This window comes from Zosterops lateralis (genome assembly GCF_965231275.1).
Source record: "Zosterops lateralis genome assembly, chromosome: 1".
Classification (NCBI taxonomy): domain Eukaryota; kingdom Metazoa; phylum Chordata; class Aves; order Passeriformes; family Zosteropidae; genus Zosterops; species Zosterops lateralis.
In genome coordinates this window covers 45,403,187-45,418,651 of record NC_139762.1, presented here as the reverse complement: position 1 = coordinate 45,418,651, position 15,465 = coordinate 45,403,187, and the positions used below count along the sequence as shown (strand labels likewise).

The 15,465-nt window shown below is 41.3% G+C and overlaps 1 protein-coding gene across 1 annotated transcript; it reads left to right on the top strand.

The window, feature by feature from the left end:
* Positions 1-1,941: 1,941 nt before the first annotated feature.
* On the top strand, positions 1,942-6,522 carry LOC310916645 (C-C chemokine receptor type 8-like). Its single transcript, XM_083874338.1, has 3 exons — positions 1,942-1,974; positions 2,039-2,112; positions 4,285-6,522. Exon 3 carries the CDS (start codon positions 4,294-4,296, stop codon positions 5,347-5,349), a length of 1,056 nt encoding a protein of 351 aa, XP_083730464.1. The 5' UTR covers positions 1,942-1,974; positions 2,039-2,112; positions 4,285-4,293; the 3' UTR covers positions 5,350-6,522.
* Positions 6,523-15,465: the final 8,943 nt, after the last annotated feature.

Below are 15,465 nucleotides of genomic sequence, written 5' to 3'. Positions count from 1 at the left end.
CAAAACACAGCAGAGCTACTTTTGGAAATGTTACATCAGAGTCCATAATTCTCCTATTTTCTCCAAAACACCAGTACCACCACGATTTTTCCCATGCTCTCCTTATTATCAAGCTGTTATCCTTGTGCCTTGGTCTGCTCAAAGTACAGCAGCCAGCCCAGCCATCCTCCAGCCATATCAGTCACCAGGCATGGTGCTTTAGCTTTTGCTCTCTTGAATTCAAGCTCTCTTGAATTCAAGCTCTTTTCCTCACAGTTTAGGTCATCTGCACCTTCTTGCTGGCTCCAATTTTCTCCAACTCACAGAGCACTTCTCTACTGCCTCTCCCAACTTCATGCCTCCCTTTGCCTGCCTGTGCAGAATTGTGGCTGGCAAAAGTACACACCTGGGAGATTTCCCAATTAAAAATATGCATTTTGAATGAACTGAAATATTTTTGCAAGATCATAATTCATGCAGCAGAAAATAATTCAAGAAAAATACAAGGTCGTTTCAATTTCAGAATACGTATTAATGTTTTAAAATGAAGAAATGTTTTATTCTTTTATTGGTTTCGTGTCAAACTATTGTTTTATTTTCTTATGTGTTAATAACTTATCAACCAAACTAATGCAAAAAAGGATATGAGGGAAGAGGAGACATCTTTAATTTATTAATGTTTTGTTCCTAAGAAATAATGAAAGCTGAGCTTATTGATTTCTAAACAAATAGAAATAAACCTAAATAGAATAAAGCTACATTGTGTCATATTGTGTGTCTATAACACTAGGGTATGCTATTGCTATAATTAATCATATAATTAGTTTCTAGAGAACACAATAAAATGAAGCTCTGTTGCAACAATTTTCAAAAATTAGTTCTGAAAAAATATACACAGAATAAGAGGAGCTGGCGTCTCTTGTATAATAAGATCAACTGAGTACTTGGAGGCAGGATGATGCCCTGGTCACTGTTAGTATTTTGAATACCTCATGGGACAGCTTTTTTCTGACTGTGCTACTGACTAGTGCCAGGTCCTTCGTTACATTACTCCTTTTTCCCTCCAGCCTGTTTTCTCACTTTTCTTTTTCTTTCTGTAGTATTTAGTTTTTCTTCCCTTTGAGATTCTTTCACTACTCACTTATGCAACAGCAATCAGCAACCTGTAAAGATACTTTGGACTGGAACTGCAACCAAAGAATATGTGAATAACTTCAGTAAATTTGTGTTTTGGGTCTGCCACATATTCTTTGAGACCCCTTGAGTGAACCTCTGGTATTCCCTGTGCTCTTGAAAATCAGGAAAATAGTGCCTGCTGAGATTAATTAATAAAAAGCAAATAAAATGATGAATAAAATAATTTGTCTGACTTATAAACCCCCACAATTTACAGTTTTAGTGTTCCACTAAACCTAAGTAATTTAAAGCAATTGAATAAAATAAAAAATTTCAAGCCGGTCTTTGTGTCAATATTTTGTCCTTTTCCATCTTCAAGTCACCCAAATAAACCTGAAAAAACCCCAGGGTAGCAAAGAAAGTGAAATATCCCCACTAAATAAGAACTGATTTTAAATTATGGCAAAGTGGTATCAGTAGCTGTGAGCTCTTATTTTCCACGAAATGCGAATGAGTTTTTAATGGGGAGGGATATAAACAGACTGCAGTATACAAGTTGTTACTAGCTGAAGAAAATGAAAATTATGTATAGCTTCTGTAAAAAGCTGCAAATTTATTAGGGTGTCTCTTGTGATGGAGACATCTGAACTTTTGAATTCTTCACTTAAACCAGGGGAGGCTGTGAAGAGGAGGGTTTAGTAAGCACTTTAAAAAGAATGCTATCCATTACTGTGTTGAAGAAGAGATGTATTTGATTTTTTTTTTTTCACAAGTGTCTGATAGCCCTCTCACTCTTTTCCTGTTTACCACAGATACAAAATCTTCTATTTGCCCCCAAGCCTATCCTGTACCTGGCAGCTGCCCATCTGACAGCCGCATATTACCCAATCTCAGCCGTCTGCACAAGTGAAGAGAAGGTGAAATAAACCTCCTGGACATCCCTGAGCCCCAGCAGCAGGGGACGAGGAGAAGGGGGCCAGGGCTATCAGAGAGACCAGAGGCTTTCTGCTGTCAAAGGTAAAGTCCATCCATGTTCAGTGTGCTATTGCCAGGCTGACTGTGGCAACCAGGGGACCTGCAGCAGCCACCTCTCCCTTGATACCTTCTGTAAAACTGCTTTATCAGTTTGACTCCTCTGCTGAATGGTGTGGAGAGGAGGGGAAATGGAAAATGCTGTTGAAGGCATTAATGGTGTAAGAGTGGTCTGAAGTAGAGCATCTCCGGTCTCTGTTCAGCCCAGGCAAAATGCTTGAATTTTGCTGGAAATGGATGCTTCATAGCTATAAATCTAGATTTATGTATCTCTAAATGTCTATCTACGTATTTATAGATCTATATATCTATAACACAGAATTCATTATTTTTTTAATATTTTTTAGTTTTGGTAGATGAATCTATGAACTGCTTTTAAGAGGTCCTTGACAGACCAGAAACGAGAGCCGGTGCTGCAACACTTAGTCACTGTGTGTCAGCTTCACACATCAAAAGCATTAGCTGGAAATATTTTCTGCCTTTATCTGTTGCTGCAAGAAGAGCCTTTATCTAGTGGCTCGCCAACTAAATATTTGGAGATTTATGCCTTATACAAAGTTAAAATCAATAATGCAGATGTCATAGCTACAGCTAAGAGTTCAGTATAGTAGAGCTCTGTCTATTACACTGTCAATGTGAGTTGCAGCATGTCTTTTCTATCATTATTTGTTATTTCTGAGCAAGGAATTCTATGAGGTTGAATGCTGTGTATGTAACAGCTTTCTCTGCATGGCACATATGAATTGAAACACTTCTGGTGCCCCAAGGAAAGCTGAAGCAGGTCAGTGAGGCATGAGCTGCATCCATGCCTGGAGCAGAGGATGGATGCTGGCGTTCCTCTGGGCTGTCCATACAGATTATTCTGTTCCCCCCTCAGGTGGCACAGCCAGGCAAGAAGGGGTGAATTGTGGCTCTTTCCTATCGATACAAAAAGTTTTCACTGCTCTCTCTCCTTTTGTATACTCAGGCATTAATTTTTAATTCAGGAGAATGTATCCTCTGCTTCTATAGAATTAATCACTTCCATTCATGCTAATGCTTCATCTTAACTGCAATGATTATTACAAATGATTCTTCCTTCCTGGAAACTCTGTCTTTGAAGCTCTTTCAAGATGTGGTCAACCTGTAAGCAGGTGCAACACAGGTGCAGCACAGCCTAAACTTTCAAACATCTTAGCAGTGAAAAGCCAAACTCTTTTGAAAGAATCATCACTTCCTAAAATTTGAACACTCAAGTCTGGAAACATGATTCACTTTTATAGGGGCCATGAACTGACATCTGAAACAATAAAAAAGGTAGCTAAAGCACTGACTCACTCTTGGAGAGCATGTCAGATTATTTTACTATTTTGAGGATGCCTTCGCTGCAATTCTTCAGAAATGAGAGAGAGAAACCACTCCCACTAATGTTATGGTTTCTCTACGCTAGAAAACTGAAGTTGGACAGAACAGGCAGGAGCACTAAGCTGCTGTGTTGTGGCAAAAGGAGAAGCCAAGCTGCTCACCAGTTGCCCTGGAGGTCGATGGCAGCTCAGAGCTTGGCACTGCGAGTGTTGCTGTGCAGCCCAGTGAACTCCTTGTTGCTCCAGAGCTTTTTGTATGCAATCCTGGACCTACCCATGGAAAAGTAGCTTGTATGTCTCTGCACTCTGTGCTAGTACCTATCCTTGATCAGTTCTGCTTAAAATGAGGTTATGCTGCTTGGTGACATCTTCATCAGGCAAAACTCTTTTACGAGGGTCTTTATGCTACAGGAAAAAAGCTTCCCCACCCCAGGGAGCACAAGAAAATTGAGATCCTTAGATCAGATTCAGGATTTGTATTTTTTTTTAATCATTGTGACTATTCAGAGACCTGAATTTTTCCTTGTCATTGTAATGATGAGGGGCTGGTCCACTGGCACTAAAGCAATTTCAGGGAAACAGAGCATCCCAGTGCTCACACACATGTATAGGAACAATCAGCAGGCTGCAGGGCAGCCCTTTGGGTAGTACAGCTGTTCTTGTCCAGGCTGAGACCAAGACTGCATTTTGTAGTCCCCCTCTGCCTGGAGGCTGACCCACAGGCTCAGCATAGCACAGGCAGAAGCAGAAGCCACCATGGGAGTGCTGTGCCAGAACAGCCAGACATTTTTAACCCTTTCTCTTTCCTACACAGGTATCTGAGATGAATCCCACCAGCCCGTTCCTTAGCACCACAGAATATGACTATGGATATGATGAAAACACTGCTCCATGTAGTGAAGGAAACAACTTTCGCAGGTTTAAATCCCTCTTTCTGCCAATTCTTTACTGCCTTGTGTTTGTCTTCTGCATCCTCGGAAACACCTTGGTCCTCTGGGTTCTCCTGACCAGGAAAAGGCTGACAACAATGACTGACATCTGCCTGCTGAACCTCGCAGCCTCTGATCTCCTCTTTGTTTTGCCCCTCCCTTTCCAAGCCCACTATGCTTCAGACCAGTGGGTTTTTGGCAATGCCATGTGTAAGATAATGGCTGGCACTTACTACATAGGTTTTTATAGCAGTATTTTTTTTATAACCCTCATGAGTGTAGACAGGTACATAGCAATTGTCCATGCTGTCTATGCCATGAAGATACGGACAGCCACTTGTGGCATAATTATCAGCTTGATCCTGTGGTTGGTGGCTGGCTTGGCTTCTGTGCCCAATATCATGTTCAGCCAGGAGCTGGAGATCGAGCAGGCTTTGCAGTGTGTCCCCACATACCCCCCAGGTGGCAATACCTGGAAGGTTGCGTCTCAGTTTGCAGTTAATATCTTGGGCCTCTTGATTCCCTTCAGCATCCTCGTTTGCTGCTACACACAGATACTAAAAAACCTGCAAAAATGCAAAAACCAGAACAAGGTCAAGGCGATCAAGATGATCTTCATCATTGTCATTGTTTTCTTCCTTTTCTGGACTCCTTTCAACATTGCGCTGTTCCTCGACTCTCTGCAGAGCCTGCACATCATCAATGACTGCAAGGCCAGCTCCCAGATAGCTCTGGCCCTGCAGCTGACAGAAACCATCTCCTTCATCCACTGCTGCCTGAACCCCATCATCTATGCCTTTGCTGGTGTGACATTCAAGGCCCATCTCAAAGGACTCCTTCAGTCCTGTGGTCGTGTCCTCTCCAGCCCTGCTGGAGGCACTGGGGGTGGACAGTCATTTTCAGCACCCAGCCAGCTCTCCGGCTGGTCTGACAGTGCAGGGGTCCTGTGAGAACACCTGAGACACCTTCTGCTGGTGTGAGGAGCTGGCCGAAGGTCTGCTGTGGTCCTGGAGGTTGTACCATGTGTGCAGCATCCCCTGGGAGATGCAGTATGCCCGTGCCTCCTGCTGGGATGCGCTGTGAACTGTCACACTTGCGACATTGGTTTCCCAAGAGAACCGGTGCATTTGTAAAATGGTGACCATACATTGCCACAGAATAATTTTTAATTAAGTTTTAGAGCTCCTTTAATACACTTCAGCAAGCAGGCTGCTTCCTCTGGCATCTATTTTCTCCTCTGACAAAAGCGTCATTTCTGCCTCACCCCCAAGCATGCTCTGCCTTGTGGAAGCTGAATCCCTACATCCCTGGGACAAGTGTGTGACAGCCCTCTGGAAAGTGAGGAAGTGGACAGGCATGGGCTTGCTTCATATTGCAAAGAGGGAATTACCTCAGACACTGTCACAATTTGCCTTTTGCCTTAGCTCTCAGACAAGAAACCCCCTCAGCTCAGGACCCTGTTTGTTGTGGGATGGTCCCAGCCCTGGAATCCTTGGAACTGCTGCCACCCAGAGCAAACTTTAGTAGTGATGCCTCCAAAAATGACAAAGCAATGGCCCTAGGTGTCCCCTATATTAGTCACTCATGGAGGCTCCTACACCTGAAAACATTGTCCTCAGACCAACTGGGGGCTCTGCATCACCTCTGGAGCTGTGGGAGCTCCAGCTCTGTTCCTCCAGAGCTGTCTGCTAAATGTAAACATCATGAAATAACCTGTAGCAAAGTAGGCTCCATCTCTTTTCCCAAATGTCTTTATTTTCTGCCATTTTAAAAATGCTTTCTTTGAATAAACATTAGCTGCACCTTTTTTGTCTTGGTTCTTGATAGTCTGCCTAACGATTCAGAAGCCTAGATTAGGGTAAAGAAACTTTGAGTTTGCTTATTTTTGAGTGAGTATCACATAAAATGCATCTGGTGGAATTGAGAGGCACCCTGAAGCTCTTCAGCAAAATTAGTTTTATCTCTGCTTTTCTGCTCAGAAAGCTTTGTTCTCCAAATCCCAGTAAAAAGTTACAGGGAAAAGATAACATTTATACTGAGGTAATATTAGTGCAAACACATTTTTTAAAGTTAATCAAGAGAACACCTGAAATCAGGGCAAACACAGCCTAGATATTGTCAAAGTTTTGTTTTATTTTGTTTTTTAAGGTAATAAAAAAATTTAAATATTTTCCTAATTCTACCCTTTCCTTCTGAAAATATAATTTCATGTTTTTACCCTTCCTAAAAATTAAAAAGAAAAACAACTTGGTGCCAAAATATTCTTGATATTAACTGTATGGTATAGAAAATGCTTGTTTCTTTTATTATAGATAGCATAAGTAACATTTCTAGGTTTTATTCTGCAATGGATAAGAAATGCCCTGCAACTCAATCATTACATTGTTTTGCTTCTCAGAAAACTTCTATTTAGAAATAAAACACTCTGTTTGTGCATTTCTGTGGGTTTTTTGGAATGCATAGGGACTTTGATGATTGAAAAGAAGGGTGGGTCAGCATCTCACATCAGGTATCTTCTCCCTGTGGCCAGATTTTGGAGTCTGGATAAAAGCATTTCTGTTTAAAATATTCAGTGACACTTACCATCATTTTACCTGTTGATCTTTCAGATCATGAAGGGAGAAGAAACAGAACTTATATCTATATAATCTGCTTTAACTGATATTTTGAGAAGAAGGGATAATGGACTTGTTGTCTGACCAGCCCTCACCCACTGGCCGTTTCCCAAAGAGCAGTAAGATTCTCTCCAGGTGTTGGAGTCCAGGGCACAGGGAAACCCCTCAAACTGCCCTGGAGGGTCCGAGATCCCTGCTGAGACCCCAGGAAAGCATTGCCTTTGACCTTAGCCCATGGGAAAAATTGCCACCACTTATGGATGAAAAGAGAAAAACAAAAATTTAAATTAGACAGTAGTTTAGTTTGTCACAGGGAGAAAATTTGTAGTTTTGGGTTTTTAGAATGGAAGTAGATAGAGGCAAGATGGAGAATTTTGGGCGGTGTCTTAATTCTTCTCCTTCTTCTTCTACTCCATCTTCTGCTGTGACGGTGGCACAGAGATATTGGTAGAATGTAGGTGATGTAGAGAACGGCGTGTCTAGAATTAGTAGTAATTACTGGTACAAAATTGTAAATATAGTACGTTTCAAGAGTTAATTGGGTTAGAAGTCCTTAAGAGGCCTTGGATGCCAGGTCTCATGCTCTTGGCAGCAGTGTCTTTCAGTGTGCTCAGCCTGGTGTTAGGCGGTGGGCTGACCTTCAGATAAAAAATTTAATAAACACCTTTCAAGACTGAGCTGCAGATCCGCTCCTCTTTCTAACTCTGGCACGGGACTTTGAAAAGGAAAAAAACCCTAATTAGGGGGATCTTGGACTCAAAATTCAAGATCCAGGTTACAACACAAGGGTCAAACTTTGGTTTGGTTTTTTTTGTTTGGTGGGTTTTTTTGTTTTGTTTTGTTTTGGGGGTTTTGTTTGTGTTTTGTTTGTTTGTTGGTTGGTTGGTTTGGTTTGGTTTTGGTTTTGGTTTGGTTTTTTTTTTTTTTTGGTTGGTTGGTTGGTTGGTTGGTTGGTTGGGTGTTTTTTGTTTGGTTGGTTGGTTTTTGTTTCTTGAGGTTGTTGTTTTGTTTTTTTTTTTTTACAGCTTCTACTGAAATAATGCTCTGTGTGTGTGTGTAGTAGCAGAATTTAACACAAATGATATGTGAAGACTTAACCAAAGAGTAAAAAAATGTGTTTTTCTGGGCTCACTGAAGAGTCCCCCTTCCTCATCTTCCACTGCTGTATTTAAAAGACTGGTGTTTAAGAATTCAGGAGCGTAGATCCAAGCTCCGCATCCTCTGCCCAAGCACAGGCAATCTCTCGTAGATTCTGCAGGTTCTGAGGACACCTTTTTGTCCAACAGGCTACTCCTTTGTATAATGTAGCTGCAAAAAGGAATAATATATGTAGGTATTTTGCCCCTTTTATTGTAAGAACTACTAGAACAGAGACACAAATACACCCAGCATCATCCCAAAGCACTTGTACACAGCAGAGCACCCAGAAGCATTATGCCTCTTCTCTAAACATGAAATTATATTTTTAATGGCTTGGACCGCAAGACTTTATGCGACTCTTATATGTGATGGAAAGAATCTATGGAGACACTAAACAATGTTCAAAAATTTTTGCACTTGTATGCACTGAAAGAGTTCTGGAAAAGAGCACTACATTCACAGGATGATGTGATAATAATGTGGTGGTAGTGTCATTTCTACAATTATACTTTTTTTTTAGGCATAAACTTGTCAACGACAATCTACTTTTCAATGCAGGTGTAATAATCTTGGAATGAAGCAGGTAGCAGATGCACTATTTCCTCAGTTTCAAGGGTTCTGACACACAATAAAATTGGTAAAGGAAATTTTGCAATCTACTCATAACCAGATCAGTTAGTTTTCATGAGCTGAGATGTTGCCAGCTGCAAATACCACTGCAAAAGCACCAAGTAACAGTCAGGTTTAGTGTCACCTGGATTTCCTGGGGCTGGGTGTGATACTGTGAATATATATGCCAGAATATATAGCTCAATCTTGTTTCACTAAATTAGTGGAAATGTGATCGTTATTCAGAAGAGGATGGCATAAGGAAATTATTGCTGTTGGTAGAACAGATCTTCTAATGAGATGTTGCACATCTAAAGCAATTTTTGTTCCTCCAGAGACCAAGCTGTATTGAAACCATTGATATCACATTGCCAGTTAAACTACTGAATGCCACTTTTCACATTTAGTAACCCTGCCTATTCTGAACTGTGTGTGCTCTGACGGGCTTGAACTTTCTAGCTGTTGATTTTCATCTAACATGTTTCACAGACTTTTGTGCCTCATGTCTGTCTGTCCTTTTGTAGCATCATGCCTGAGGCACTGTGACCTTATTCAGGTCTGACCTTACTCTATTCCAAGACCTCTTGGCCAAATGTGCACATCCTCAAAAACACTTCCTAGGCCTTTAAAGTAAGTGAAGTATACTAATACTGTGCAAAGCTCTGCAAAGGAGCACTGACAGTTAGAAAAGCAAAATGATAATGTATATTGTGGTGCTGTTTGCGATTCCTTCTGTCTTTTTTCCAGCCTATGATTGCCAAGTTCAGAGCTTTCACAGTGTTCCTCCATTCTATTAACTTACTGTGGGACAGCCCAAATTTAAGAAGGTGTGATAGTGAATTTCAGATGTTCTCCATTTGGCCTACCCCCCAGGCTAGGGTCATGAGAAATCTGTCACACGTTTGACATCCACCACCCAATTCAGTATGGCAAGATACAGCACTCCTTGGGAATTTCCATAATATTTCCCAGGGTTTGGCATCAGAGTTAAAAAGATCCAGGTAAGAAGTATCTATTACGTCCTTCTCTCATTTAAGCTCAAGTTATAAAGAAGGATAGTTGAAATAGCCAAAATCAATGACATTGCTCATTTGTGGCCACGCATTATAACTATTTGCAGTCCTTACACCAGAATCTTGGCTACAGAAACACACCTCACACCATCTTCTGCCTCATACCTTGTGCGGGATTTGCTCTTCTTAATGAAAAATACATTATAACCAAAATACATCATCCAGTGCAAACCCCAAATGCATTAATAAATTAATCCAGAAGTGAGATACAAAACTTCCTGTGGTTTCCAATTTCTGCTGAAATGACCTCATAATACCACTAAGTTCTGAAGCGTGCCTAACTTTAACTTTCTTTAAGAACCCGAAAATCTCAGAGGTCTGCTCACCCCTCTGGTGGCCCTTAGATGACCCCTGTGCCCAACTGCTTGCTCTCTCTCTGCCAGCAGTTCCTTTCCTTCTTGTGGCCTGAAGAAGATAATCAGGTGTCCTCTCTCATCCACCTCAGTGCACTCCAGTGTCAGCTAGTCGGTCTGTCTCTCCCTCTAGTGGGTCATCCTGTTCTCTTTCTTCACATTGACTCTCAAGCTAGCTGACAAACTCTTTTCACTTGTCACAGTGTCCTGACACAGCTTCTCCAGGCTGTGGCTCATGTCCAGAGCCTTTGGCCCTAATTTTTTTAAGCTTCTTTCTAAGGCAGAGAAAATGTTAGGCTATACCTCAGGAGAGACTCTCTGATTTCAGATCAAAAAAGCACAGGCTGGGGGGAACTTGGACTTCCCTGGCAGTCTTTCCAGTGAAATGCAGTGGGAGGGAAGTTGGAAGTGCCAGTGGTGAGCACTGTGCAAGCATTTAATGTTTATTGCATTTAACATATGAACGACTAGGAGACAAAAAACAGTCCCTGGACAGTGTGAAAAACAGTAATAGACTTTTAAACTTCTCAAATATCCAGGAGTATTGAAAATACAGTGTGACTTGATGAAGTCTTGTAAAATGGAGCACCAGTGTACAAGGTTAACTCCCCAAACAAACACGCCAGTGATAGTTACGTTTTGAGAGTTCAGGTGAAACCAACTGCACTTTAGGCAATGAAAATAATTTTTTTCCCTAGGATTCATGTAAGTCTTTATGTAGGTCTTTATCTCAGCATGCTTTAGTACAACTGAAGCAGAAGTATCAGTTCTCCTATAAATTCTCTTGCTCACACAACTTTTTCGTGGAAGTTAGTTTTATCACTTACTTGTGGCTTGCCCTCATCTTAACACTTACACAATCTTTCCAAGAAGAATGACAAGCTACTTGGCATGTGCTAAATGTAAAACAATTCCTGCAATGTGATCTGAAAGTTTACAAATACAGAGGGACTCGGCTTCCTATCACTCTTGCTGAGACTGTTTTGCACAGTGGCACAAACAGCCTATCTACAACCATTCAACTGACAGAGCAGGTGTGAAATACCTCCCTTGTGACAAAGCTCTAAGCTAGCTCTTCCGTTCCCATTATGAGACAGCAATTAGTACTGCCTTAAAATAAGAAAAGAGATAAAGAGGATGCAATAAACTTTAGTCTACCACAGTACAGAAAATACCACAGTCATCCTCTTTTGCTGAGGATGGAGAAGAATTTGAAGTCTGTAGTACCACAGATTCTATGTGTGGTTAGTTTGCTGCAGACTGTGAAAAGAGTTCTGATGACTTATCTGAAGCCCAGTGTATTCTTCTCTTTTCTCTATAGAGTTATGAAGGAAGTGGTGCCTCCACCCATAAATAACACTTGTCAGAAAATGACTAAGATCAGATTCATTATGTATGTAAGTTCATGTAGTATGGCTACCAAGCTGGCTTCCAGCTGCTGGACTCTCTATGGGGAGTTTTCTCAGAAACACAGCAGGGTCTCCCAGGTAGGTGCACAGGAGTGTGAGGCCAGTCTCTGAGAAGACTGAAGACTATTTGGAGCCATTTGTGTCTTTTGGGCTCAGTCTCACTGAGCAGTCCTGCAGACACCTGAGAAGCAAAATCAGGGAACACTTGCATTTCAGAGATGCCAAGTCCTGTGCCACAAATACTACTGGAATCTGCAAGCTTATCACAGGACAGGCACAAGTTTCATCAAGGGAATGAGACACATAGAGCTGATTTTATCCTACCTACCCTAAAGTGACTAATTCTAGTACACAAATTAGACACCTTCCCTTTCTACTTACATTAAGATTTTCAAAACTCTGCTAGTTTGATCCTTCTGTTCCAAGAATCAATATCAAGATCAAGAACCAGCAGTTACAACAGATGAGAACCATGCCCCAGCACAGTACTTTGCTTCAAAGAAAAAGTTTACAAATCAGGTTCCACAAATTAGTGGATGCTTGCAAAATGGGCAAAAACTATTGCTTCATCTCATAAATGTGGTAAGGCAAATACAGTAATATCTGTGAAGGACTCAGAGATTAGCCTGACAGAACTAGAGACATGACCACGAGGGAAAAGCAGAACTCTACATTCTAAGAAGGGCCTGGGTAGCCTACATTAAATAAGGCCTGGTCCTGCACTGTAGTGGAGTGCAATAAACAGAACCCCAAATAACCAGTCCCTCAGCTGGGAGGATGCCTTCTGCAAACTGAACCAAGCATTGTGACAGGGTTCTGTGCACCACAATGTTTGTATGGAAAGGTCAATGTGAAGGGCAGATTGCACTGGTATGTCCTTGTGTCATTCTTCTGTGAGTAATGCAGAATATCTTAAGAATATATGGGACTTCAAGTTTACTTACATCTCTGTTGTCAAGTTTTACTCATCCAGACTCTGTGAAGCACCCTACAGATGTAAGGAAATGCTCTGACATCTGAGCAGCTAATGAGGTAACTTGCATAAGCCATCAAAAGAAATTGTTTTACTTTTATGTATCTTCCCACCCCTCCTAAAACACAGTTTTAGAACACCTGCATGGGTGTGAGGACATAGGGGAAGAGGGGGACAGGCAGCCTTATATCTGTGCCATGATAGGTAGCACATGCAGTTTTCATGGACATGAGCAGAGTACAGTCTTCACAGTGCCATAACAAATCTGTTCCTGCTTCTGGGTGTATCACCACCTTGACTGGTCTTTGGATCTACTTTAGATCTATTCCACTTCAGAAATGGAAGTAGAGAGCATTATCAGGCTTACCCACTAAAAAATCACCTCAGCCCCAAAGAACAGCAAAACGAAAATATTTGACTTGATATTTTTCCAGAATAAATGGTTTCTCATCACCAAAAGCCCTGGAGATTTTATCCAGGTTATCTGAAACAGTTTTATCAATGCACAGGTTGGCTGTCTACCCTGAACATGCTGCCTAAGGCTGTTCATATCATTAAAGAAAGCTCCCTCTGTAAGCTCTCTCCTGCATTCCATCCTAAGGTGGAGTAACTTAAAACAGTTTGTCACCCTCTGCAAATGCCTACCTCTGTCCCTTGAATAGAGAGGGAGCCCTTAGATAGCCAGCTACCAATTAAGGGTGGGAGAGATGATTCCTGCAGCCTACAACTTTCAGTTTGAAGGAGTTGGGAAAGAATTCCCTACTAACAGACCTTGCAAAGGCCTGCTTTGTGCTCCTCATTGTGCTCAACCAAAGTTGCCACATGCCTGTCCATGTAAACTTGAAGACAGTCATCAGAATGCCTGATGTGAGCTGTTGTGGGTGAGGGTGTTCAAGAGGACTCCTTGGCATAGGTCTCATTGAGATGTTTACTGAATTCCTCTTTTAGCACAAAAGATCTGCTTCATTCAATTTTGTCATAAAAGTGCAGGCTGAAACAAACTGAAGCAACAGTAAAGCAACTCCCTCAGTATGCACCTTCCCTCATGCTGTCCTGCTTTGCCTGAAAGACAGGCTTTGACACAGGCACTGAAGTCTGCATTTCTCCTTCCTTCCTTTTCTCCTCTCCATGGAAAGCCTAGAACATGCAATGAACTGCCAGTCCATCACTTGTCTTTGCTATGGTCTTACTGGCATATAGCTGAAGACCAGTCATTTTTATTTAGGTAATCTGCTTGATAATTTAACCAATATTTTTGCCATTAGTGAACTGTCTCCAGCATCCCTTTCCCTCCACAGGAAAAGATACTTCTTCAAGAAAGAAGGTAAATTATTTCACTGCCTTTAAGTGTATCCCCACAGCCTGACTTCAGTATGCATGTAACATCGTATTATTGTCACAATGTCTCTTATATTCAGCCACAATGTCTATTGTCTCTTATATTCAGCAACTGATGGAGGCATAGAAGAACATCATGGTTTGATTCCCCTGCTTTAGTTCTCTCAGTGGTACTGTAGTGACAGCTTGTAGGAAGCTCCAGGTGAACTAAAACAGTTTTGTTGCAGAAGTTCATCATTCTTTTTTGATTCTTCCCTTTGGTCAAGCAGTACTTCCCTATTCATAGAATTTCAATGGATTAGAATGTTGAAGTTTATGTACTCTTTTCTTAGTGTTCATTCTAATTTTTTATGGAGATGGAGAACCTAATTTTAAATGGCAGTCTTGTCCCGGCAATATCTCTGACTTTGGGAGACTTTTCTCCCACTGTTTCCTCTTCTTCTACCTCCTAGGCAGTTACATGAATTAGTTAATGTTTATAAACCCCATTAAGCCCATACAGGAAAGATACTAGGAGTAAAATCATAGAAATTAACTCTGAGAGATCCTCTAGTCCTTTCACAATCACTTCTCACCGGGCCATGCTTTCTAGACCAATGAACACAATTTCTTTTCCCTGGATTTCTTCCAAGTCTCAACGTGGCTGAAAAAGACATTTTCAGGGGATCCTGTCCTTTATAACAGGCTTTATCTTCTATAAGATGATAGCAACTTAGCTGCAGGTCAAAATGTAGTCACAGGTGCTTAAAATTAAGTGCCTGATATGAAATGTTTCCCTTCCTTTGAATATGTCTTCTTTTTTTCTCCTGTATTTTAATTTTGCTCAAACTTTATGAAAGTTTTTTTTGAATCTGAAACTTTCAGATTTATTTGCATTACCATTTTGAAAAGAGAGCATTCCTGATTTTCAAAGGTTGGAGCAATTTGGGCTCAGGCAGCCTGAAAACACTGCCCACTTGTCTTCAGTCTAAGCACCCAGATTGGAGGCACAAAGAATTAAAATTCTTTCCAAACAGTACATACAAAATCGTGCTTTTGTCCTCCAGTTAGAATACACTGGTCAGTCAGGAGTGACTCATTCACCACCACAAGGATCCATCAAATCCATTATGCCAAACTCAAAACTGCTGTTTACCCCAGGTTATGAAAATAGCACATAGGTCTTCCAAGGAAGACTTCTTCTATGATCTTTTTTGTAACTGATTGGAAGCTTGGTGACTCCAGAAAGACCCTGAGCAAGGCACAAGGAAGCTCCAGTTTCAAAAGAAAGGAAGAGAAGTAGTCAAGGATTACCTCTGCTGTTCCCAGAAGTTTATACCCACACAAAACCCCTGGATGACGGATTCCAAAGGAATTTCTCCCTTAAGAGATAAGCCCCTTCTCCAGCTGACACCCTTCTTTTCCACGAGACAGTGAAAATGAAGTTCTTTAGGCAGGATTTTTGATCCTGAAAGCCAATTAATTTCTTTACCAGGCATAGTAGTTCACAAAAGATGAAACATGCAATCAAGACTTCTGAACTAGCAGCCTGTACGTTGAGTAGGAAGAGATGTCCT